The following is a 24,448-nucleotide window of genomic DNA, read 5'->3' as shown; positions in this document are numbered from 1 at the left end:
TTAAATGCATTGTGTTTCAAGGTTTTTATAAGGTTTGGGCAAGAGAAGGAGAGTTGATTGGATTGTCAAGGGGAGGGATGCTGGGACGAAGGAGGCCAACCTTGGCAACCATTGCAAGACTTCCCGAATATAACGCGGACTCTCCTCGTTCTTTCAAGCAATGAGGATACTGGACAAAAATCCAGGGTTCTTTCTTTGCTGTCCAGCTGCTTCCTTACAAGGAATTGTTTTTCCTTAAATCAAAATTCTTTATTGCAGTGCAGGGGGTACTTGACTACAAGTACAAAAGAGTGGGCAAATGTTATCAATATTGACATTCTCCCTGGCGAACACCAGGTTGGCTGAGTGAGGTAAGCCTCTCTGGTATGAAAACTGGCAAGCGGTTATCCAACACATCTGTGGGGAATACCTAACTCTAAAGACAACAGGGTTGAAGAAAACACAAAAACAAGTCATGTTGTACTGTTTTATTGGAATTGAAGTATGCAGGTTTCTTTTTTTTCTTTTCTTTTTTTTTAAGCATCAGGAACAACATTAACAGTATGATTTTGCATGAAGAACTGGAGTCACTTCATTAGATTGACAATTTTACCGCAACTAGTTCATGAACTGTCTTGAAGATCCACAAGGGGAAAAGGGAAGAAAGAAAAATTGGATAAATTTTAAACAAAAGGAAGTGTATGCTCAAGAACTTTGCAAGGAATATCTTAGTTCAAGCAAGTTTCTGAGACCTGTGGGAGGAGAACATAACCTGACTTTCATGACAAGGCAGATGCTCAGAAGTGATCGTATGCTTTGTAGCCATTAGTATTTTCTGACAGAGCACATGATTCTATTGGAGTAATGGGTTTCCAAGCCTTCTTTCAGGCAGTCTGACTTTCCATCAAGTCAGATCAGATCACTGCAAACGGCCCTCTATAGACATTAGTCAGATCACTGTAAATGGCTCTTCCTGCACAAATACATAATCTACAATACACCACATTCTTCATTCAGCTGTTGCCTCTCTGAAGTCATTCTTCATTCAACACTTGTCTGTCTAGAGGCCAAACCATTCAGTAACTCCTCCTCTTCTGGGATCTGGTTTCTGCCTCTGACGCTCGTCCTCCATGAACTTCTCCTGCATCTCCTCAACAGAGCCCTCCTCATTCTTCTTATCCTTCTCGGGAAAGATATCTGGGAACTGGAAGGTTTGCTGCTGAGCCTGCAGGAAACACAGGAATTGTTAAAGGTTTAAAGGAAGATTACATGTCTGTCAGGAACATTCTGTTTGTCATAAACATAGGTTCACAACAGGTTTAATGTCACTGATGTCCCCGATTTTTTTTAATTGGCTACTTCAGCTCCAATGTCCATGTGTCGGGGGAAGGGAAGGAAAATTACATTAAGTGGGTAGGAGGTGTGTTGAGGGGGGTTTGCTTGACTATGATGTATGAAGACAGGAAAATAAATTGTTCATCAATTTCTCTTTACTGGACAGAAGAGTGTGGCTTTTCCAGAGCTCTGCTGTCCAACACTGGCCCTGAAATACTCCAAAAATAATCACCATCACCATATCTTAGGGGCCTGGTCCTTAAGAATAAATGTAAATGTTATTATTAAGACAGGAAGGGGGCATAGTATCATATATGACAGCAGAAAGATAATGTGCTGGTGCCACCAATCATACCAGACCTGGAAGACATGCCACTCCATACCAGAAATCATTAATGCTGTTCCAAAGATAAAACAAGGTGCGGCAACAGGAGGAGTAAACAGGGATTGCAGTGAATTGTGAATGAAAAGCAGTGCCTTTCTGAAACAAACGCTTCTATTGGGATGATCTATTATTTTGGCCTGTTTTTTTAAGTGTGTAAAATGACCAAAGAATAGTGGGGGAAAAGGAGAAAAACAACAAGTGAACCAACTAAAATCAACAGCTTGGCCTCCAAGACTCTGCAGTGGCGCTCAATCCCTACCAACTAGAAATGCAAAACCCCACACTATAAACAGAGAGTCCAGCCAAATGAAAGTACAAGAAGCAAACCTATTAAAAACAGGGCCTTAGTAACAAGAGTACTAAAATGGATGCCAAAAATGTCTGTTCCTTCACCTGTAGTAAACTCTCCTTGAAAAAAACAAAAAAAAGACACTGTGACTGAAGACTGGCAAGGGGACCCGTTCGCATGACAATCCAAGAGTGGAGATCAAAAGTTTGGATGTTCTAGCCCTGACAGAGGGCTGATTAACAAAAAACAAGTCACCACATGATTGTTCAACATATTCAGATCAACAAAACATTAAAAAAGTGCCTTATGGACCAGCATGGATGTTTGTACATGTTGTGTACAAACTCTTTTCTCAAGCACTTCCACAGTTTGATTTAACAAAGAGAACAGCATTAATATTACCATTTCAAATGTAAGTACTGCATATTCATGTTTATTGTGTAATATTATGGAAATGTGGACATATAGTCATGTAATATATTATCCTGAAAAGTGCTGGAAGAATCGATTGGGCACTGACATGCCCCCAAAAAAAGTTTTAGGAAAAAGGAAGACTAAAGCATGGAACAAAAATGTTGTTGTTGGGTTCAACCCAAAATCTGTCTCTGTTATACTAACCCTCCCTCCCCCTATCCCTCAATAATTCAGGCCCTAAATGTACACCATAACCTGTACATTCAGTGACTTAACAGAAAGCATGTCTATGCCTGATGAGCCCCTGTGAGCAAGAGAAATTTCTTATTATATTAGGAGTTAAAAGCAGAAAAACAGCAGTGTCAAAAACATGTAAGAAAAAGAGGAAAAAAAGAACAGGAAACAATGAATTAATGTATCATTTTAATCTTTTGCACCATGGTTTGTGAAGACAGGTGTGTTATTGCGTAAAGAAATTGGACTCACAATATTTGTTCAAAGGGGCTCTGACTTATAAAGGAGGAACTTCAGTCTAATCTAGCAACTAAAATATCATATAATATCATATCATATGAGCAACCACCAAATAATGCCCTAGCAATTACTGAGAACACCATTGCAATGATCTAGCAACATCCAAGCAATCATCCTGTCCCAGAACACCTTACGAACCACTGAGTACAGAAAATGTTGGGAAGGTTGTTAGCCAACACTGTGGTGGCACATTTTATACGGGCAAGCACAACTCACAATTGTAAAAAAGTATTTATATATATATATATATATATATATATAAAAAAAGATGACAACCAAAGGTGGAAGGGGAGTGTTCAGAGAACCTCTTTACAAGCAGTCTCTATTTTGGCAATTACATTTGGTGTTGATAAGTGTCACAAAAATCACACACTTCAACTTTAATGGCCCAACTTTAAAGATTCTTTAAGTAACCACCCTAACACTAGTACTCTTGGTGAACTCTAGTGACTCACATCCCGCAATCACTTCCACGATCAGTCAAACAGGAACAGCTGGCATGACTTGGGCCAGTCTGAAAGGATTAGCAGTAGATGGGGTTTCCGTACATAAAGCACCACCCTCTCCTCTTTAGTCACTGCCTTATCTCCACTGTTTGCTCTTTGACAATGATTGCTGAACTATTAGACAGAAGCAGAAGCTCCAATTTACAAGCAGGCTTTCCGAAATGTGTCCTCTTTATATTCCCATATATGAGGGGAGAAGAAAATTAACAAGTTATCTCTAGAAACTGCAAGCACAATAAAACAGGATGAACTGGTCAGGGAAGAATATCAACTAAGAGTTTGTAATACTCAAATGTACTATCAAGTTCATTAGCAAAATTCTTCTGCCAGACTGGTATCAAGACCTGGGCGTATGCTGATATCTCCTCAGAGACGTTCATTTTTCTTCTCATGTTTATATCTATTTCTCTTTGGCCAATCGCAGCTGCAAGAATGAAACTATGACAATTGTGATTTATTTTGCACCAAGGAGTTAATGCCAGAAATTTTTTGTAAATCTGTTCTATGTATGTGACTGCATTTTCATGATGTTTAATGACAAGGGGATATTTGCGTAATGTTGGAAGTCTATTAACAAGTTCATTACCATACAGGGGAGCAGGAAATGTATGGAGATGCTTGTAAACAGCTCTATTTGCCAGTCTCACTGGGTGGGCCACACTGCTACTTCCTCTAAGTCTACAGTCTTAGCTGACAACCAATACTCACTAACCACAGATATTTGGCTGTTCTAAGATACTTCATATCTCTTGGTCTTGACACACACTATACATAAAAAATGAGCGTGAATCGAGCCAAAAGAGACAACAATGGTGGGACAGTGGGGACAGGCTCCTGATAAAAAGATTTGCAGCTTTAATGGTTTTTGCAAATCACAGTGGTAAGTTCAGGGCAGTTATATGGCTAGACAAAAATTCCAAGGATAGTCTCAGTAGCGAAGACCCAGGTTGAGACAAACAAATGGAAAACTCCCAGACCACAAGGGAAGAGTCAGATGTTCTCAATGAGTGCTTGACCTCTACTCCATCCCAATAAACTGGCAAATTTGGTGCGACCTTAAACCACAGTGACCAACAAAATGCTATGTGGATGGGTTTGTTTATGTAAAAGTATGATTGTGTTTAAGTGGAATGCAGCCTATGTACGTCCAAAAGACGTAAAAACAATATAGACTATTTGGGACAATTCTAGCATTTTATATTTGATCTGAATTTGCGTTGTATATTATGTTGGAGAAACACCAAAATCATATATTTGATTCACAGGGAACACATGAATAAAAAAAAAAAAAAAAAGTACACCTTTAATGCAAGTTGCTTTGGATAAAACCATCCGCCAAATTTGTAAATGTAACGTAAAAAAAAGTCATACCGAAACAAATAAGCAATTAGGCTATTTGTCTTGGAAACTGAAGACTATGACTTCTACAGGTATGGAATGGGATGAATAAGGCAAGTTTATTACACAAAGAGTACTGGTCAGTTTTTGTCCCCAAAGTTGTTGCTCCTTCTATGAAAAACAGCATGGACCAATAGCACTAATGTAAAGCATTTCAGAGAGAATGAAGGATATGGCCCATCTGAGGCCCAGCTGGTCCATTGCCAGTCTGTCTGTCTGCCCTGCTTCACTCTTGACGCCTAGACTGCCTCCCAGCAGAGGACCATCGTTTGTGCATAAACACTTCCTTTGGGCATGGATACAGTGGCCCAGCTGTCAAAACCTGACCGGCCACAGCAGTAGAGAACATGATTCATGCAATGCGTTCCCCATGCCAAGACACAGCTACCCTGCCAAACATATGTGGGGGTCCAGAGCCTTTGTTCCCAAAACCACTCTAATGAATCTTCAACGCCAAGGAAAAGTGTGTGGAGGGAAAAATTAAACAAAACATATTTCCTCAATGAGGACAGCTATAAGCCAGACGTTTTTGTACCCTTACTGTAAAACAGAAGCATGTTTCCACTGCAAATCGGGAACTGTTTCTCATACACATTGGCGTAGACAATCGGCTGGCACATACTCTGGCTTGTTAAATCATTACAGTCAAGCCAAGTGGTCAGTCTAAAGTAAGGGGCGGCAAAGTCTCCATTCAGAGTGGTATCAGCCCTTATGTCATTTTAAGCCACTGAGTCACTCATTCCATGATCGCGGTGATGACAGTTGTGACCAATCAACTTGTTCAGACTTGCCCAAGTCCTGGCTATTTTTTGGTTCTCTAGGATATTGGACCCTGTCAACAACAATCAAAGATAAACCCTACATTCGCACATAGAGTCTTGAACCTCTCCCTAAATCTCTGGTGTACACAATACACAAAAGAAAATAGAGTGGGAAAGGGAAAGTCAGAAACAGAGATAGAAGTAGCAGGGAAATTGAGGGGGTGGTACCATAACAGGAAAAGCATTGCTAGTATCTGAGGAATTTATTTTGAAAATTTGACTGAAATAAAGCTGGGTGGTGCCTGGACATTTTGAGAGCGATAAAAACAGTAATGGGGTGGTAAAAGGTCAGGTACAATCAGAGCAGTCAGTTTGAAGGAAATGCAAGAAACACACAGCACACAACTTATCATGGAGTGGAGGTGGAGGGAGGGACTTCAATATCATCTCCTTTGCTTTGCGTCTGCTGGCACTCACAGAGGCTGTCTCGTAGTTGACATACACTGGGGAGCTGAGTGTGTGTGTGTGTGTTTTCTTCAAACAGGATGCCAGAGACCCCGCTGGCCTTTCCATTATTCATGCTGTGTTTCTTTCATCAGAACACAGCCTTATGAAAGTCCTTGTGGTCGATGAAATACTGTACATTTGTAAATAAAAATGGTAGTAAAATAGACAATTCTTCCTAAAAATGCCCTACCTACAGTACATACACACCCAATTCAAATGATAAATGGAATGTTTTTTCCACCATTGAAATAAATGCCATAAAATATTTTATCTTTTCTATTTTACGATGATATTTTCTATTCTACAATAACAAACGTATAAAATCACACCTTTTTTGTTGTACAATATTAAGCGTACCTCATACTTTTCTGTTCAATAATCACACTTACCTTGTACCTTTTTTATTCTACAATGACAAACTTACCTTACCATACATTTGCTACAATGATAAGCTTTCCTTGTATCTGTTCTATTCTAGAGCACAATGATAAACTTACCTTGTACCTTCTCTAAATGGCAAACTTACCTCTTCTATTCTACAATTATAAACCTGCCTCACATTGTTTGCGAAATCAATACTTCAAAACATGTTTGAAGGCATGCAACGTGTGAATTACTTATAGACATGTCAGTTTTCTTCTTTAATTACTTTGACTTACAGCACTCTGAACTGCAAGGAACACATGACAGCAACTTTGTAGGGTCCTACAATCAAAACCACTGAAGCCAAACGTTGCCATCTAGTGTTGATACGATCACAATGTGAACTTTTACAAGCCTTCAAAACTCAAAACAGCAAAAATTGCAAGGGTGTTAATTTGTGCAGGGTATTTGGTGGGGGAGATGTGTGTAACAGGAAGGAACCCATTTGAATAGAAAAATAATAGTATGCCTTAGCAAGGTTGAGTTTCAGTCAGTTTTGTTCAGTGGTAATTGAGCAGAGTGTGCTCACAAGTTCAGGTGGAACATTGCGATCTGATCTGAAAGGTAGCCTGGCTACCAGCTGATCTAGACCGAAACACGGCGCGAAAAAATAACGACTCAGCAACAAGCTCTCAAACAACAACAAACATCCATTAGTACCAACAACAGTTGCCTTGTCTTGCCAAACACTGATGCTTGCAACAAGACCCTTGTGGAAAAAGCAGGGGGGATGAATATAAACTGTTGCTGTCAACAAACGGCCAAACTTGAGTGTTCCCACAAAAACTTTGCTTTCAATGATGAACGAAAATGTCAGAAGTCTGAAAATGTATACCACAGTATAGATCAGTGAAATCTTCAGTTCAGTGGGGGCATGTAATTCTGATTGGGTGCGTCTATACAATAAATTGTTATGTCCATTATACCAGCCAGCCAGGAAAACTACAGACGTGACATCAACAAACAGAACCTTTATACTGGGACCAAACAGGTCACGGCCTTGCAAAGAGCAGCACAGGATATCATTGCATCTAACTTGAGCGTTTCTTGCAAAACGGTCGTAAGCAAAGCTTTGATATTGTCTCAAGATTTTATGTTGCTTAAGATTTCCCTGACCCCTGTCTGGACCTCCCTGTTCTGGCACGACTCCACGGTGCCCTCACTCACCTCGCTTTATGTGTTGACTCCATCCGCAACTCTCTCAACCTCCTTGATGAACTCTCTCTCCTTCACACTCCTCCCCACTGTGGGGAGGTCTGATGAGAGAGTGGCCGTCAAGGAACCGTACTAACACACAACTTTTTCTGCGAGCCTGGAGTTTGTAAAATCTGGGGGTTCAGAGAAAGGGGAGTTGTAGAGAGAGTTCTTCGCCGTATTGCCTCTGGAATATTAGCTGATGTAGTGTATTGGGGGATGGGCCGGCGGGGGGAACCATTGAGGGTATCCAACCACAGAACACTCCCCCACATGTGGTGTCAATTAGGAACAATCTTGTTTTTACCCAGCACTGAATAGAGAGGAGGGCTTTTCTTGGGCAGTGTTTTTTTCTCTTTGCAGACCTGCTGGAGGAAAAGAAAAAGGCCGGAAATTTGGTTTCATATCAGTGTTTCTTTTGCCACAGTCTGAGATTTTTTAGCTTGCATGTTATTCACACATAAATAAGCATGACTTTCTGAAAGACTGAACAACAAGGAAGTGATTCTCTCCTCAAATGTTTAAGCAAATATGGCACTATATCTGAAAGAAGACAAATGTTAGGAACAGGATGCAGTAATTCTCCGGATCCAAGTCCCTTACTGGGTTTATGAGAAGGTTGAATTGACAGCGCAAAGCCACACAGGAAGTCATTCAACTCTTGTCAAGAGGAAGTTCACCTTTAAATATTAATTTGCATTTCAGTTTTGTATCCCATTACAAGCTGCTCTGTTTTGACAACTTTAATTATTTATCCCTGTCTTGATTGATGGCTAAAAAAAAAACGCAGCACAAGTACAAACAATCTAATTCTTCTCTTACAAACTAAAAACCATAAAGAAACAAAAGCAGTTTTCGCGAATGAATCAAAGAAGATCAGATTAAAGTATTTTCACGTCGGCATACTTCAAACACACTCGGTATCAACAGCCCAGGGCTCAGCCCAAATGCAGGTGTGAACCCAGCAGTGTGGTTCACCACTGGATTGCAACCAACATTAACGTTCTGATGCCCCAAGAAACAACTCTCCCATCCACCCATAACAATAACCATAGCGCTCTGAGAACTTAACTCTCTGTACTATAATTCCTGCATAAAATCTGGCATGTAACCAAAGACGACCTTTTGCCTTCTTGGCCAAAGCCAGAACCCAAACTAACATCTTTCTCAGGAGGGCAGGGAATAATGTGTGGGAGAGACAGAAGCTAAACAAGCAGTGCTGGGACTTTGAGGTGAGGGTTTTGCATCAAAGAGTACCTGTGCCTCAGGCTTTTTTTTGACGGAACATAAGCTGTGACAGGCCCTCAAAACAAGAAGAACGAGAAGAAACAAAAAACTGGGACTCAAATGCCCAAGCATCCCATTTCTCAAGGGAGTCTTGTTTTGTTTAATAACTTCAAAAAAAATGGACCCAGGCACCTCTAATAAAAAAAAAAAAAAAAAGTCTTAAAAGATTATTTTACAGTTGATGTCCTTCACTTTGAATTGTCCTGTGCTAATGAAAATCAAGATAGCCAGAAGGGACCACAAGAACAGACAGGAACTTTCACAATGCATGTCAGACCCCTTCAAGTGTGGGCCAAAACAAGACAACACTCACCAGTTGAACGTATGCCACTTTGTAATCTGGCCTCTTCACCCGCTGGTTTAAGTGGTTTCTTTTCTTGTTTGAACCTTGGTAGGAGAAAAAACGGAAGTGATTAACATTTAGTTAAAAGATTATTACATCAATAATTAACAATTGCACCAATTAATACCATAATACAAATTTAATTTAGCATTTTATATTTAGAAATAAATCTTTTTGCACTTAGATTTGGTGGCACTAGATGAGGCACAAATCACATACATAAATACTGTCAATGAAAACTGCTCTTCTTTTTACTTGCGTCTAAAATGTATTTTTGTTTAACATGTTATGCACAGCAGCTCAGATATCCATTATATGACTTTTAGGTAGGGGTGCACGATATATCGGCCGCCGATATAAAATCGGCCGATATGGTCATTTTTTTTACACATCGGTATCGTTCCGATGTCAAAATAGGGCCGATGTGAACAGGCCGATATTTGACGTGTGAAGTTGAAGATGAAGTTGACGATGCTGACTCGCGATCTTAGCAGTAGTGAACGCGCCTGAGAGAAATACACATTTCATACAGATGACATAAGCAGAGAACAGTCTGTTTTCTTTCGTTTTGAATTGTTCTGTTTAAAAATAGATGTTTCAAGCTTTCTATATATGTCTTAGGTCTGTGAGGCAGGTAGGTTTCGGTTAATTTGAGACGCGCTTCAGTTCACGCGCCGTCGCCTCCATGTCCTGATTAAATATTTTCTAATATTTACTTCTTATTTATTTTTGATGAAACATTGATCAAAATTAAGATACAATTAATACAAAACGAAATTAAATTTAAAGACAGGCTTTGTGCTTTCTGTTTGAGGTCTCTGTGAAAGTTTTAAAGCGGTCTTTTAGTGCCGCTTTCAGACGTGCGTAACATTGTTAACGCAGTCCAGTGCGACTTATGTTTTTTCCCTCTTCATGACACATTTTTGATTGATCGTTTTTTGACTCGTAGATATTTAAATTTATTGCATGATATTTGATACCCGTTTGAATTTGATTTTTCTCAAAAGTGACAGCAGGTGTGATTTGTGGATTACTGATAAGCGCGAGTGGAGAAACAGGCGTTTATTTATTCATTCTCAGTGTTGAGAAACGTAGCCTTCATGTGTTACGTTATTGTGTTAATAATAACTAAAGTAGCCTACCTAATTATGTTACATATTTATTTTGTATGAAAACTAGCGTGTTCGTTACTTATGGATTAAAAAGTAGGCTACCGTTGTATCAGTGCTGCGCGAGCTTTCCCTCACAAACACGGATGGAAAATAGTTCTTTATTTGATAATCATTAAAATTTGTTTTCTATACAGAGATATCGACATCGGTAAATATCGGTATCGGCCATAACAGCAATATTAATATCGGTTATCGGTATCGGCCACAATTTTCACATCGGTGCATCCCTACTTTTAGGGTTACAAGGGTTGGTTTTAAAAGAAGCCCATGTCTTCAGTCCTGTTAACTGTGAAATGCATGTGAACCTTTTCCCAGGTTAATACACACAAAACCCAGAGAAAGATGTCAAGAAGTGCATTTGAATCAAATCACTTTCAAGAAAACAAAAGCATACACAGAGGACATAAGGATTAAATAATTAAAACTCATGACAGGATAAATTCGGTGGACACTGGAAAAAGTGCGTTTAACTGGTGATACTAAAGCATGGTATTTGATTCACAACGCAAGTTTGAAAGGTGCTTCAGAGTTTAAAGGAATAGTTCTTAGCTCTTTTTCATACTACAACTTGATAGAGACCACATCTGTTAACACCAAAATGTAATTTAACAGTGGTTCATAGAACTTGAGTGCTACATCTCAGATCTCCTGAACCCCTACAATAGCTTTGTATGAGATACAGGCCAAAATGTAAGTGAATATTCACTAATTCACTGACAGTCAATTTTGGATCTTAATAGCTGTAGTTACTAGGAACTGCTGCTGTATGAAAAAGATTGTTCTTACGTCTTCCACAATGGGAAGTTCTGCAATACTAAAAAGTATGAAATTACATGAGAATAAAATAATGTAAAAATGTTGGGGTGAAATCAGTCTTTAAAAACTCTCTCAAGTTAAAAGTTTCAATGGCGGCTTGTGTGATGAGTTTTCTTATACATCACAGAAAGAATTGGCAGTCTTCCTTTACTAGTACAAGGAAACCCTAAACACACAAACACTCCCTCCATTTAGGGTCAACTCAACGGTCAACCCACAAAACAGGTGAGAAGCGCTTTTGTTCATGTATGCGAACCCTGTTTCCATTCCAGTACTCCCACCCAACATTATATAGTATAAATAAATATTCAATCAAGCTCTCTTTTGAGGTTGTGTGTTGGCTGGCTACTATTATGTTACAAATCCCAGGCCTGAGGGGTAGTTATAGAAACCCCTTTCCAAAATACTCAGTAGGAAAAAGAATAGATGCCTTGAGCCCGGGGGTTCCACCCGCGCCCCCCTTTTCTCCACATCCTTTAAACCATCAGCGAAGTGGAACACATGACGCAGAGCGGGACACCTTCTCTGACGTGGTCTATTTCACCTAATGGGTGTTCTGCATTTTTTTTTCAGCTTTTACATTGTGGCTGTAAAAATGGCCACTTTGCTTACTGGCCCTATCCAGCGTTGGCGTGGAAACCGCACGGAAAAATCACAGTGGCGTAAACCCAACTGGCAGCTCGTAAAAGTGGTTCCCTCTGCGTTAACCAGACGGTAAAGCCTTTAATAACCCCTGCATTATTTACTTACCCGTTGGCATTATTGTTTGATATATAACATTTATGCTTTGAAGGAATAGTTCAACTTTTAAAAGTATGTTATTATCTCATGTCGTTCCAAACCCAAGACTTACTTTCTTATGTGGAACAAAAAAATTGAGATTTTTAACAAACTCTAAGCAAACTGTATCTTTTCCATACAATAACAGCTCATAGTGACCACAGATGTTAAACTCCAAACGCAAAACTCAAAAAAAAAAAAAAAATTCATGAAGTGATCGATACAACTTATGCGTTATATTCTATGTTCTCAAGTCATACATTATTTTTGTGCGAGGAACAGACATACATTTTAAAGTTTACTCTCAGAAGGCTGTTAACTTGCGAGTGGATCATTGAGTCACTGAGTTCAGAACTCAGATTCATGAATTTGTCCAGTTTGAAAACCAGATCAACCAGTTCACAGAAAAGAAAAGGCTCAAAAAATGTATGATCTTACATCTATTATGCCTAATAAATGTGTAATGTCATGTAAAATTACTTCTTTTATCAATTAAATCGATAAAACCCAATCTATTTAAGGAAAAACAAAAACAGTTAATAGTGATTTCACGTTGAAACAGAAGTAGTGACAGATCTTCTGTTTGTAATGTACATTCAAGTAAAAAAAAAAAAAAAAAAAAAAATCAAAAGATGGGTGGAGGGAGAATTATTGTGTCTATAGACTTGTTCGGATGGAGGCAGATCTGAATGTGAGCTTGTAATGTATGTAAGCAGTGAGCTTTATGCAAACTAAATAATTATTAAATCATTAAATTATGATAAATGATCCAGAATACATCACTTCACTGAAATATCGAATTATGACCAAAAAATTATGAGGTCAAAAAATTAAATGAAACCTATGCAAAAAGGAATTGTTCACAATAAGATCACTAACATGCATTTATTTAGGAAATAGATTACCTAAATGCATTTTCATGAAAGTCTTGAAATTTAAAGGTGCGTTCAAATAATTACAAGATTTCAACTTGTAAAAAAAGTGCACGTCCTCGTAGAGCACTGATATGAACATTTTGACCGATACCGATAATCGATAATTATTTATATTTGAAAGCCGATAACCTATATATTGGCTGATAAACCTAAATCCACATTTTTATGTAATTTTTGAGAGCCTGATTTCAAAAACAAAGGTTTCACCATTAAAAACTAAACACACAACTATGATGTTCTCATAATTTTATGTAGCCTATATGACAGACTTGCACTGCACATGTTGCACCGAACTGTATTTTCCTGAATCTGAAGTCTCTCAGCTGAAGGAAATAATCCATTATTTATCGGCTTTAATAAATCGGCCAAATTTTTTTATCGGGCCGATAACGATAACATAAAAAATTAACCGATATCAGCCGATACCGATATGATGGCCGATATATTGTGCATCTCTAACTGTCTTTGGAATGGCATGAAGGTAAATAACTAAAGTTTAATTTTTGGGTGAACTACTGCTGTAATCTGGATTGTAAAAAAAAAAAAAAAACACACACACGCAGGTTGTGTAACACTTCTGGCTCACTTTGTGAAGAAATAAACAGGGCAGGGCATCCTAGGACAACTGTTGATCAGACCGCTACAGCAATGGACAGAGAGATAAGCAGCTGTGTGTGGAATCACGCAAACCACTCCTTCTTTCCTTTCCCTCTCCCTCCCTCAGCGTCTCACATTTTATCCCAAACACAGTTCACTGAATTAGCCGTATGTTTATACATGTAATTCAAATGCTGTCAATTATCTCCAAAACATCTTGTCGGTATTGATCGTTCTCATTGACTAACATGCATATCACCCCTATCTAGGTGACCGACCTAAACAAGTGACAAACACACAGCATTGGTGAATTATTGAATAAGGGCTACTTCATAAGGTTAAGACTATTGACGCACCCATCACTGTTGTATTTACGCTATCAGCTGAGTTTAGCATGCGTTGTTAAGCGAGTAGACAACAAAAAGTGAGCAGAAGTGTAAAAAAGAGTGAGAGGGTGCTAAAAGGACATGCTCTTGCATTCAAAAACAGCTGGCTGGAACACACTGGAGAATGGAACAGAATCCAGGGGTCTTGATGCTTTTTGTTTTTTATTCATCAAGCTGTCTTAAAAATGTGACTATTGTGGAGCAAGACACTAAAAAGACTTGAGACATGACACAATTGTAAGTGCGTCTTTTCAATTTAGTTGTGCAATTTTAAATGTTGCTGATGGTGTTTCCAAATTAAAGAGGAAATATATTTTCATAAAACAAAAATATAGATATTTCCCCTCCAAAAAAAAAATCCATCTATCAAACCGTTTTTGTTTTATAGTGCCACAGTTACACCGCTCAAAGCTTTTCAAAATATCCGCAAGAAATGGTCTGCTCATATAAAGATGGGATAAACTGCAAATATCTGTCATCTGCTTTAAAAGATCCTTAGCCCTGTAAATTAGTGAAATTCTTAATCAAATATAATGATAAATAAAGATTTACTCACAGTATTGGATCCTTGTGCGTACAGCTGCAACAGGAACGCTGTAGATCTTCTCTAGATAATTTCTGACATCAAACTTGGTCATTCTGAAAGAAAATTGAAATGGATAGAGATTTAGAGTTGCCATGGAGCAAGGGAACAAAATATGAAACTATATGGCTTTCTAAAGTTCAACCCTAGAATGTACGTCATATGGAAGCATTTAAGACAGTAATTCACAACCTTTTTTGGTTCACAATCCATCTTTAAAAGTTACAAATGTCCTGTGACCCCACCCCACCGCTGCATCTCTGGAGACCACAAGGTTGAGAACCCCTAGTTTAACTTTGAATGTTTTATTTTAATGAATGTTAAGGACTGAAATGACACAAAATGCATTGAACATTTTTGGATCTCACATGTGGGAAATTATGTTCATCTATATCTCTTGTGACCTCAAGGATGAGAAGCCCTAGTTTAAGTTTGAAACATTCTGTTTTCTGAGGACTAAAATGACGTGAAAAGCATTTTGTGACATGCTTTCATTTCGTGAATAAACAAAACAAAATTGTATCATTATGCTTTCATTAACAGAAGACCCGACAAGAACCATTCAGAAAATATGACGCTGGAGCTAACAGGCAGAACATACTGAACTGCTTTGAAAAACAAGGATGTTTGTCCACACGTCAGTCCAAATAATAAGCACAGATTTATTCAATTTTTTTAAAGAGAGGGTTTCCAAGAAACCCAACAAACAGATGCTCCTTCGGAAAGAGTATCAAACACACATCTCAACACCAGGGTGTGATGCCCAGATTTCAATGAAGTGGAGTGGAGTTTTGGCCACGTAATTTATGTGAGAGAGGAGAAGCGTACAAACGCACATTTGTCTGTGAGAAAGTTACAGAGAGGCGATTCCTAGAAAGCAGAGCACTCGAGCCATAGTGAGATGAATAGTTGGTAGACCTAAGTGCTCTCTAAGATTTTGGAGAGGAGAATTCGAGATCTTTTTCGATTTTGCCCCCCCGGTGACCTTGACCACTCTGCCAACAGGAAGGACCTTTGCTTCCCTATTTACTTCTATTGCTGTATAGGGCTGGAGCGAATTAAAGCCTACGGTTAATGTGCAGGAGTTAGATGAGTTCTGCATCAATCTGTTTTTTTGAAGCAGTTTGAGGAGGATTGGGACATCTCACATCTCCCACATGAGCAGCACAGCTCAATGTGTCTGGAAAATGTATTCAAACCACTAGGCCGCATCTCAAAAAGTGAATCTTGGAAGGCAGGAAAAAATACCACATTGAGCCTTGGTGCTTAAATGGGAAACCCAGGTTCAAGTTTGGCGTGCAACATATTTTCTTTTTTCCTTGATAATTCCATGTAATCGTTCACTTCATCTATCGTACAGAGAAGGGTTTGCGAATCCCTGAGGGTTCATGGGGGAACTGCAGGGGGACAGTGAGTTGAAGAAAATGTAATAATTGATTAAATCATAACTGTTTTATTATAAAATATACAGTATATAAAATTACTATTCTTACATATATTGGCCAGAGGGGACTGACTGACTAATTTTTTTTTTTTAAAGAATCACTCATATAAATACAAAATTGTGAAGAATGACATGCCATTAAATTATAGATTTAATAACCATTTAATAACCACTTAATTTATTCTGTAAACTTTCAGTCTATTTGAATTGGTTCCACTCCACAGAATCAATTAAATGAAGCACTGGGCAACGAGGTCATGGCCTTCAGCAGATGTAAAGTGTCTTGTGCCTGTGTGGCTTATCTTTTGTAAGCACTGACGTCTTATAAAGATAGAGACCTCCTTGTTGTTCAATCCTCTCATCCTACTGTGAGTTTGAGCTGCGCCCCACCCTTCACACATAAACAGTCCACGCTCATCCCTAAACATGTGCACTCACACCACCCAATTCCAAGGCTTTCCAAGTAGGTGACTCAGAGGTAGCGGGACAAAACACTCCAAATTTTGAGGAAATCCAAAAAAAGGGGGATCTTTTGTTAGCCCATGACCTCTAGGTTACATTCACACCACTGGGACTATAAAGGCGGCGAGAGAGTGAACAAATAGCTTTAATGAACTAAGAAAAGATCATTAAAATTAAATTACTTAAAAGCAAATGTAAATAAAAAGATGAAAGATCAAATGGTGATGATGGATCAAATACTTAAAAAGGCCCATAGGATGGTAAATAAACGAGGTTAAACAAATCCTGCAAGTACAAACACTTTGTAAAGAGGCCCTCTTTCACAAAAACAAGCGCTTTGAAATTCTTTGGCTCTGATAATCACTATGCAAACCAGGTTGGTTTCAAGCAAAACAACTCCTTGCCAAAGTGGAGGGTATCTTTGAAAAGTAGAAAGTGAAGAGGTTTAATGTTTTAATGATATCTCAGTTGCTTTGTCTACTTTCATACTGTTTGCGATGGGACTGTGTCAAAAGCAGCTCTAGAGGAGACAAAACAGTTCTTGATGTCCAGCGAGGCAGCAGTGGCAAAAAAAAAAACCTCTTCCTTTGATTGCACTGGCAAAAAAAAAAAAAAAAAAGTTTCGATTCAGGTGACAAGGATGCCTGGTGCAGATTAAGACACTTAAGATCACAAAACAGTCTGTAAAAACAAAGGAGTAAGAGCAGGTAAATAAAAAAATAAAAAAAACTTCCCCTTAGCACTTGCGCAAGTGATAACATATAGCCCCAATTACAAACGTGTGTGGTTTGGAACACATACTGGCGGAATAATAACCGAGGAACAAGCCTCCACCGTCACTGCCTTAGATGTACGCCCTGAGGTTCTACAGAAAACAAAGCAGACTTTGTCCTCTTTTCTTCTGTGGACTCCGATTAGACCCATTATTAACAGTCTGACTGCCTGTTTCGTATTACACCGCAGCAATGCAATAATTACGGCTGGATTTTTAGTGACGTTTAACAAACGTCATCAATAAAGGGACGAGATGTTGGATTTTAAGTGGGTGAAAGAGCTGTAAACAAATCTGAGAGTGTCAGGAAGCATCGAGGCATCATCGGCCATGCAACCGCACACCGAAACGTCATCACGGGTTTTCTTACGAAATGCTGTGTTGCATCTTACCGGTCTGCAATTATAGGTAAGCATCACTTAAGATGCTTCAATTCTTTGTGAACATCAGGCAAAATAAGATACCCACTCTGCAATTTACAGTGTCAGAACGAAATACATTTGTGAGATTTGTCTGCCACCTAGTGGAACGTAATGCAACTGCATCATTGTAAAATATGGATTTCTGTTACATAATATTAAAGGGGACATGAACTGAGAAATCTAATTTTCCTTGACCATTTGACATGCAAGATGTCACTGTATTACAAAAACATCCTGTAAGTTTCAGAACTCATAACTTCCTTGTTAGTCCAAAAACAGCTTTTATTGAAACCAAGCTCTGAAGACGACTCGTTTCGGACTTTGTAACATTATGACATATTTGACAAGTGCTTTCGTCTCTGGCTGGATGTAACCGATCGGGCAGTCGGGGAGGAGCTGAAAATGGAGACGTGAAGTCGAACACTTTCCGCTTCCCGTAGAAGCAGTATTTGCATGAAGTGAAATAAATGCAATATTTGACAAATACACAGATGTTTCAGATACATTTTCATTCAATACTTTATGTACTGCTTAATACAGCATCTGTTTGTGCAATAAAGTTCAACATGTATGCTTATAAACCTATACTATTTAAGTACCAATGAAGTGGGGTCTACAGTTGTGTTGTCACCAGAGCTCGAAATGCTCTCGCGGTACTTTGATGCCATTACGTCATCAGAGATACTGAGAAAACAGTTGCTAGGAAAATAGTTATTTAATTTCAACTATGTGAATGTCTCAGTTGAGCATTGTTCAGTACATGATTTCACTGTGGATTCTTTGGTAAATCCGTCGCAATTTCAGCGCAGGCTTTGCAAACTTTTACTGTAAGGTATGGACCCGACTGTAATGCCACAATATGTAAGTAACGGTGTTAATTCTAATGCCTGATCTGTGACCTGTGATTTCTGATATGACTCATGTACAGTCAGACGTTATTTGTCTTAAAATTGTGTATTGCCGTTTATGCGTCAGTAAATCAAGCCAGTGACTAAACAGTAAACTTCACATTGTTTCTCCGAGTAGCATGAAAACAATCTGTTATTTAATTCATGATTAAATTATATACAGAGAGCGATCAAAGAATATTATAATCGCTGGAGCTGTCAATCACACAGTGAAAGTTTATCAGTAACGGAGCTCTGGACTCTCGCAAAAACTCACACTGCACAATGAATCTCTTATTTACATCATGTTTGCACAATTCGCCTTTGGCTAAGCCACACCCTAGAATGTAGATTGACCAATCACAGCGCAGCCAAGAACGAGCTCCGACAGAGGTCCGACACTTTTTCACAGCGCTCCATTGACTTTAACGCAGGCGTCTCATATTTTTGGTCTCGGCAGGCTATTACCGTCGTAGTTTTATCAAAAATATGGTTAAACGTTGTGCCTGGGGCATTTGTAACACAGATACGCGTTTCCCACCAGGATCCAGGATCACCACGATCCCCTTTAACACACAAACATATGCAATTACTACAAACAATTTCATATCTGGCTTCTTTCTGAAGTTTTGAATTCTTTATTGAGTGCCTTCTATGGTTTTATCAAAAATATGGTTAAACGTTGTGCCTGGGGCATTTGTAACACAGATACGCGTTTCCCAGAGAGGTTGGAGGGGGTGTCCGTTTTTTTCCCCTTCCTAAAACCGAAGTCAAATCCTGACAAGTGTCGTCTTTGGATTAAACTGTGTGTGGACGTCCTCACAGTAAGCTAAACCCCTCAAGGATCAACAAGCACACTTTTGTGTGCTCTAAGGTAAATTTTGCTTTTAACTTTACTGTGAAGTTATACTAGTTAGACAGTTTTAGGTTATGATTTCAGTTCTCTACCCTAATTAATGAAGAATCAAGGTCCTAGTAGTAGCAAGCAAGCTTAGCGATAGTTTAGTTATCACGTAAGTTAAGTCAGGATTGTATGTTTTGACTAGCGGCTGGATGTTAGCTAACTTTGTTATTCCAGATACAAACACATAACGTTAACGTTATCCTATCTTGAATAACAAAGTATCTTGAATAACAAAGTTAGCTAAAACAAACAGCATAAAACTGTCTAACTAGTATAACTTCACAGTAAGGTTAAAAGCAAAATTTACCTTAGAGCACCAAGTGTGCTTGTTGATCCTTGAGGGGTTTAGCTGACTGTGAGGACGTCCACACACACAGTTTAATCCAAAGACGACACTTGTCAGGATTTGACTTCGGTTTTAGGAAGGGAAAAAAATGGACACCACCCTCCAACCTCTCTGGGAAACGCGTATCTGTGTTACAAATGCCCCAGGCACAACGTTTAACCATATTTTTGATAAAACTACGACGGTAATAGCCTGCCGAGACCAAAAATATGAGACGCCTGCGTTAAAGTCAATGGAGCGCTGTGAAAAAGTGTCGGACCTCTGTCGGAGCTCGTTCTTGGCTGCGCTGTGATTGGTCAATCTACATTCTAGGGTGTGGCTTAGCCAAAGGCGAATTAAGCCCCGTTCACACCAAGAACGCTAACTATAAAGATAACTATATTTGTACCAACAAATGATAACGGTCTGTTTATTCTAAGCTTGCGGCTACGGTTTCAACGAGTACGACATGAAATTGAACGTGTGTTTGCTGTTCTTGTTGCATTGACATGGCTTTAACCAGTAGATGTCCTCAGCATGCTATGTGTCAAGTCAATCTAGCTAGCGTAATCAGTCTAATCTAACAGTAAATTTAGATGATGATATATAGCGACATTATAGCGGAATAAAAACAACACCTAGTTTTTTTTTACTGCAACCTCAAACGAAGTAAGGAGGCAATGTTGTCGAAACGAGCACTGAATACCTGAGATCATTTTATGTTACACTGTTAGATAGCCTGGCATAATGATCTCATTCTCATCTCCGTTAATACTTCTCACCAATTGTTTTCCATACATATATATTTTCTTAAAAGTATCCTCACTTCTTCGCAATGTCATCTGCCATTTTAAATGCGCAAGGCCTTAAATTAGAATGGACTTTGATTGGCTGTCAGTGTTTTATCGTTCAACAGCTGGAAAAAAATCCTTCTAAAGTGATCCCAACGATATCATTTCTCTAGTTATCGTTGTAGCTATGGTGTGGACTCTGCTATTCTTTTATTTTGAGAATGATTTTTTTTTTACTTTATTGTTATCTTTACACTAAGTTATGGTTCTTAGTGTGAACAAGCCTTTAGTTATGATGAAAGCATTCGTGAGAGTGCAGAAATCGAGTTGCAATGATGAGATCACTGCATTCATGTCTGTCATCAGCTATATGCTTATCGCTGCAACCTTTCATGCAACGGGAGTAAGATCTAAATATTACGCTATAATCAACACTTTTCACGATTAGTTAATCTCGAAGCTGTAACAGTAAAAACGTAGTAAAAGTTTCTGAGAGAGTTCCACATGTAATACTTAGTTCATATGCAAAGATGTTTTAGCCAATCATAGCAGTGGGCATTTATTTAAGTCTCACAGCAGACACAACCCTTCAAACAGAGAGTTTAAATCTAGGGCTAAAATCAGGGTAGAAAAAATAGCCTTTTATTTCTAAAATATGACAATTTTTTATGTCAAAATCATTCTAAACAAAAAAAATATATATAATAATAATAAAATATAAAGTTCATGACCCCTTTAATGCATCAACTAATTATTAACACAACAGTGACACAATTGGTTTTATTGATGAAAATGGCATTAAAACACTTACTCCATAGGAATGCGAAACTGTACGGTATCAGGTGGCTGTTCTCTGCCTGGTCTGACCAGGGTCAGGTTGAAGGTGGGTCGAAATATTCTCAGCTGTGGGTTACCCAGCTGGAATAAAGGGTATCTGAACAAATGGCAGAAGAGAAATGACATGAAATTCAATTACCGTTCCATTTACCGGTATTCATATTCCAATGTATTACCATAGTACTTGCAAAAAGCTAAGATAAAACTATGGTATATATGACTTTTAGGAATCTTGTGCTTCAAAGTTAATACCTATAGGAGAATATTCGAGTTCTTGGAGGGAAAAAGTAATTTTCCAGGTAAAGTTCCGAAGTTTATGCAGTTTCAAGTTTCATTTTTTTTCCATAAACATACACACACATACATACATACTAGAGCCCGACCGATATGGATTTTTGGGCGCCGATGCCGATACCGATAAAAAAAAGCCAGATACCGATATATCGGCCGATATTATTTATGTGTATATTATAATACAGTAGCAATATTATTTATGTGTATTATAGTACAGTAAGTTTGGACACACTTTACAATTGGTGTGTACAAACTTTTGATGGGTACTAGAGCCCGACTGATAAAGGACTTTGAAGGCTGATACCGGTACAAATATTTGTTGGTTTTAAAATCCGATATTCCGATATATCGGACGATATATATTTTTTTTTTTTCAGAAACGCGCAACAAAACATTAACAAATTTCCCTAACATTAGTTATTTGTAGTTATTTATGAGTTTTAACTAAAATAATATGATAATGCATTTTAAAAAGAAACTTGTTTCTTGTATTGTCACAACAGAACAGAGGAACATCAAAATATATTAAAGTTCTGATAAATAAAATGTATAAAAATACAAACTTAAGATTTTTTTTAAGACTAAACGTTTAGTCCTTTGAACAAAAACAACAATTTCACATTCAAATTGACAACAAATTTAAATTCAAATTTTCTTCTGTTGAAAATAAGTTATTTGGATGAATGTGGGTAACCAAACAGTTGATGTACCCCAATGACTTCCATAGTATATTTTTCTCCTTTGGAAGTCAATGGGGACCAGCTACTGTTTGGTTACCCACATTCTTCAAACTATTAATATTAGAAAAATATTAGAAGGAAATTAATACAGTTGGAACAACATTAGAGTGCCTGTAAATAATGAGATCATTTTTATTATTGGGTGAACTATCCCTTTAAGGACAAGCGGCAATGTGTTTACAATTGCTACTGTCTGTTTAAGAGCTGAGCACGACACGTCTAATGTACACGCATTTGACAAGCGGACAACCGACATTGTTTATGTAAATCTTGTGTGTATTTAACAGTATTAGCACAATAATACTCGAAAGATAACTTAGTCCAGTATCCAGGCGCTGGTAGAAAGGCTTTTAGTGCATGTGAGCTTCACATGTACGCGCTGAGAAACGCACACGTTAGAACAGCGCATCAGCATTTAAAATTAAATGTTTAACCGACAAAGCATTAAAGCACATGCACATTATGAACTTTTGTGAACTGCAGTGTTAACATTTTATGTGAATATAGCCTACGTCGCGTTGTTCCGCTTCACTCTCGGCTTATTTAACCGCAGCAAAACTGGACATGAGTCACGAAATTTGTCATCCTTATTTGAGTTAAGAGAACTGATAGGGATGTTCTTTTAATTGTTATTCAAGCAATGTATGTCTCGTGAGTCGTTACCAACCTACCATGAACACACTTCACCGCTGATCTCACTCGCGGTTCTCTCTGCCCGACTCTGGCTGGATCAACAGGTTGCTGAATGTGTGGCACGTTATACACGAGTGTTGCCAACAGGGACGGTGTAGAGTGCCCTCTGGTGGACAAACTATACAACGGCAACCCTCATAACATGGTTGAAGGGTGTTTCGTCCGTTTTTATTTTATTTTTGAAATATTAATTTATCGGCCGTTATAAATGCCGATACCGATAGTTTTGAAAATGCCTAATATCGGCCGATAATATCGGCCTGCCGATATATCGGTCGGGCTCTAATACATACATACATACATATATATATATATATATATATATATATATATATATATATATATATATATATATATATATATATATATATTGTAATATATACTCACTTTTGGTAATGGTACTTTTGGTAATGGTACATTTGGTAATGGTAAGATTGCCATATTACCAAATACATGGTACTCAGGCATAGCCTAACACTTTAAATTCATGGTACCATGGCTAAAAAAACACACATGATTTTAGTATTATGCATATACCATTATCTTATCAATTGACCATGTCCAAAATATCATTGCATTATTCTGGGATATTGTCCAAAAACATAGTATTGTCGTGGCACCATGTTCAAAGCATTACCATGGTACCACGTCCAAAACATGGTATTATCATGGTGTACGCCCCAAAACATGTTAATAACATATGGCACTTTTTATAAGTGCTCACAGTATACTGTAGATCTACACATGTAACGTTACACATTTTGTAATGCTACTGTGTTTATATAGATAAACAAAACATCAGCTTAGATTTACATCATTAGATAAAATAAAACACTGAAAACACTTACAGTATCCGTTTCGACATGTCCTGCAAATATTATAGACGTCTACAATCACATGTGCTTGTTATGTTATTTTCATATGCTCAAGGTCCTCGAGCACTGCTGTGCTGTGAAAACTGCGCGGACAAGAGCCTGAACATGTTCAAAATAAAAGCCCTCCCTTTTATCCACACTGTTGCCCAAGGCTCTCGTTAATAATAATAATAATAATAATAATAATAATAATAACGATCTCATAAATGTGGAGTATAAAATAAATACACATTTAATATCTACTTCAAACATTGGATTGTGGTTTTGAAAATGAGGACAAAAGGCAGTCTAGTTTAAATGTTCATGTGAATATTTTCTTTTAAGAAGGGTTTGCTGTTAGAACTTTTATTTTGATTTAATTGTCATGACGTAATCGTG

The 24,448-nt window shown here is 38.1% G+C and overlaps 1 protein-coding gene across 2 annotated transcripts; it reads right to left on the bottom strand.

Annotated features, from left to right (window-relative positions):
* Positions 1 to 440: 440 nt before the first annotated feature.
* On the bottom strand, positions 441 to 24,204 carry mrpl23 (mitochondrial ribosomal protein L23). Of its 2 annotated transcripts, XR_014029371.1 has the most exons (7): positions 24,044 to 24,176; positions 21,443 to 21,565; positions 14,598 to 14,680; positions 9,326 to 9,399; positions 8,033 to 8,093; positions 7,699 to 7,859; positions 454 to 1,204 (listed from the first exon to the last, which is right to left on the bottom strand). XR_014029371.1 is itself a non-coding variant. In XM_081355759.1 (5 exons), exons 1-5 carry the CDS (start codon positions 24,058 to 24,060, stop codon positions 1,040 to 1,042), a joined length of 462 nt encoding a protein of 153 aa, XP_081211885.1. In that variant the 5' UTR covers positions 24,061 to 24,204; the 3' UTR covers positions 441 to 1,039. The 2 variants fall into 2 exon arrangements, 1 of the variants encoding a protein (XP_081211885.1); XM_081355759.1 differs by lacking the exons at positions 7,699 to 7,859; positions 8,033 to 8,093 and having other exon boundaries at positions 441 to 1,204; positions 24,044 to 24,204.
* Between the last annotated feature and the right edge of the window lie 244 nt (positions 24,205 to 24,448).

Source organism: Scardinius erythrophthalmus (genome assembly GCF_964197995.2).
Source record: "Scardinius erythrophthalmus genome assembly, chromosome: 24".
NCBI classification, from domain to species: Eukaryota; Metazoa; Chordata; class Actinopteri; order Cypriniformes; family Leuciscidae; genus Scardinius; species Scardinius erythrophthalmus.
Note: the sequence above shows the minus strand (reverse complement) of the source record. Positions and strands in the feature narration are given on the sequence as shown.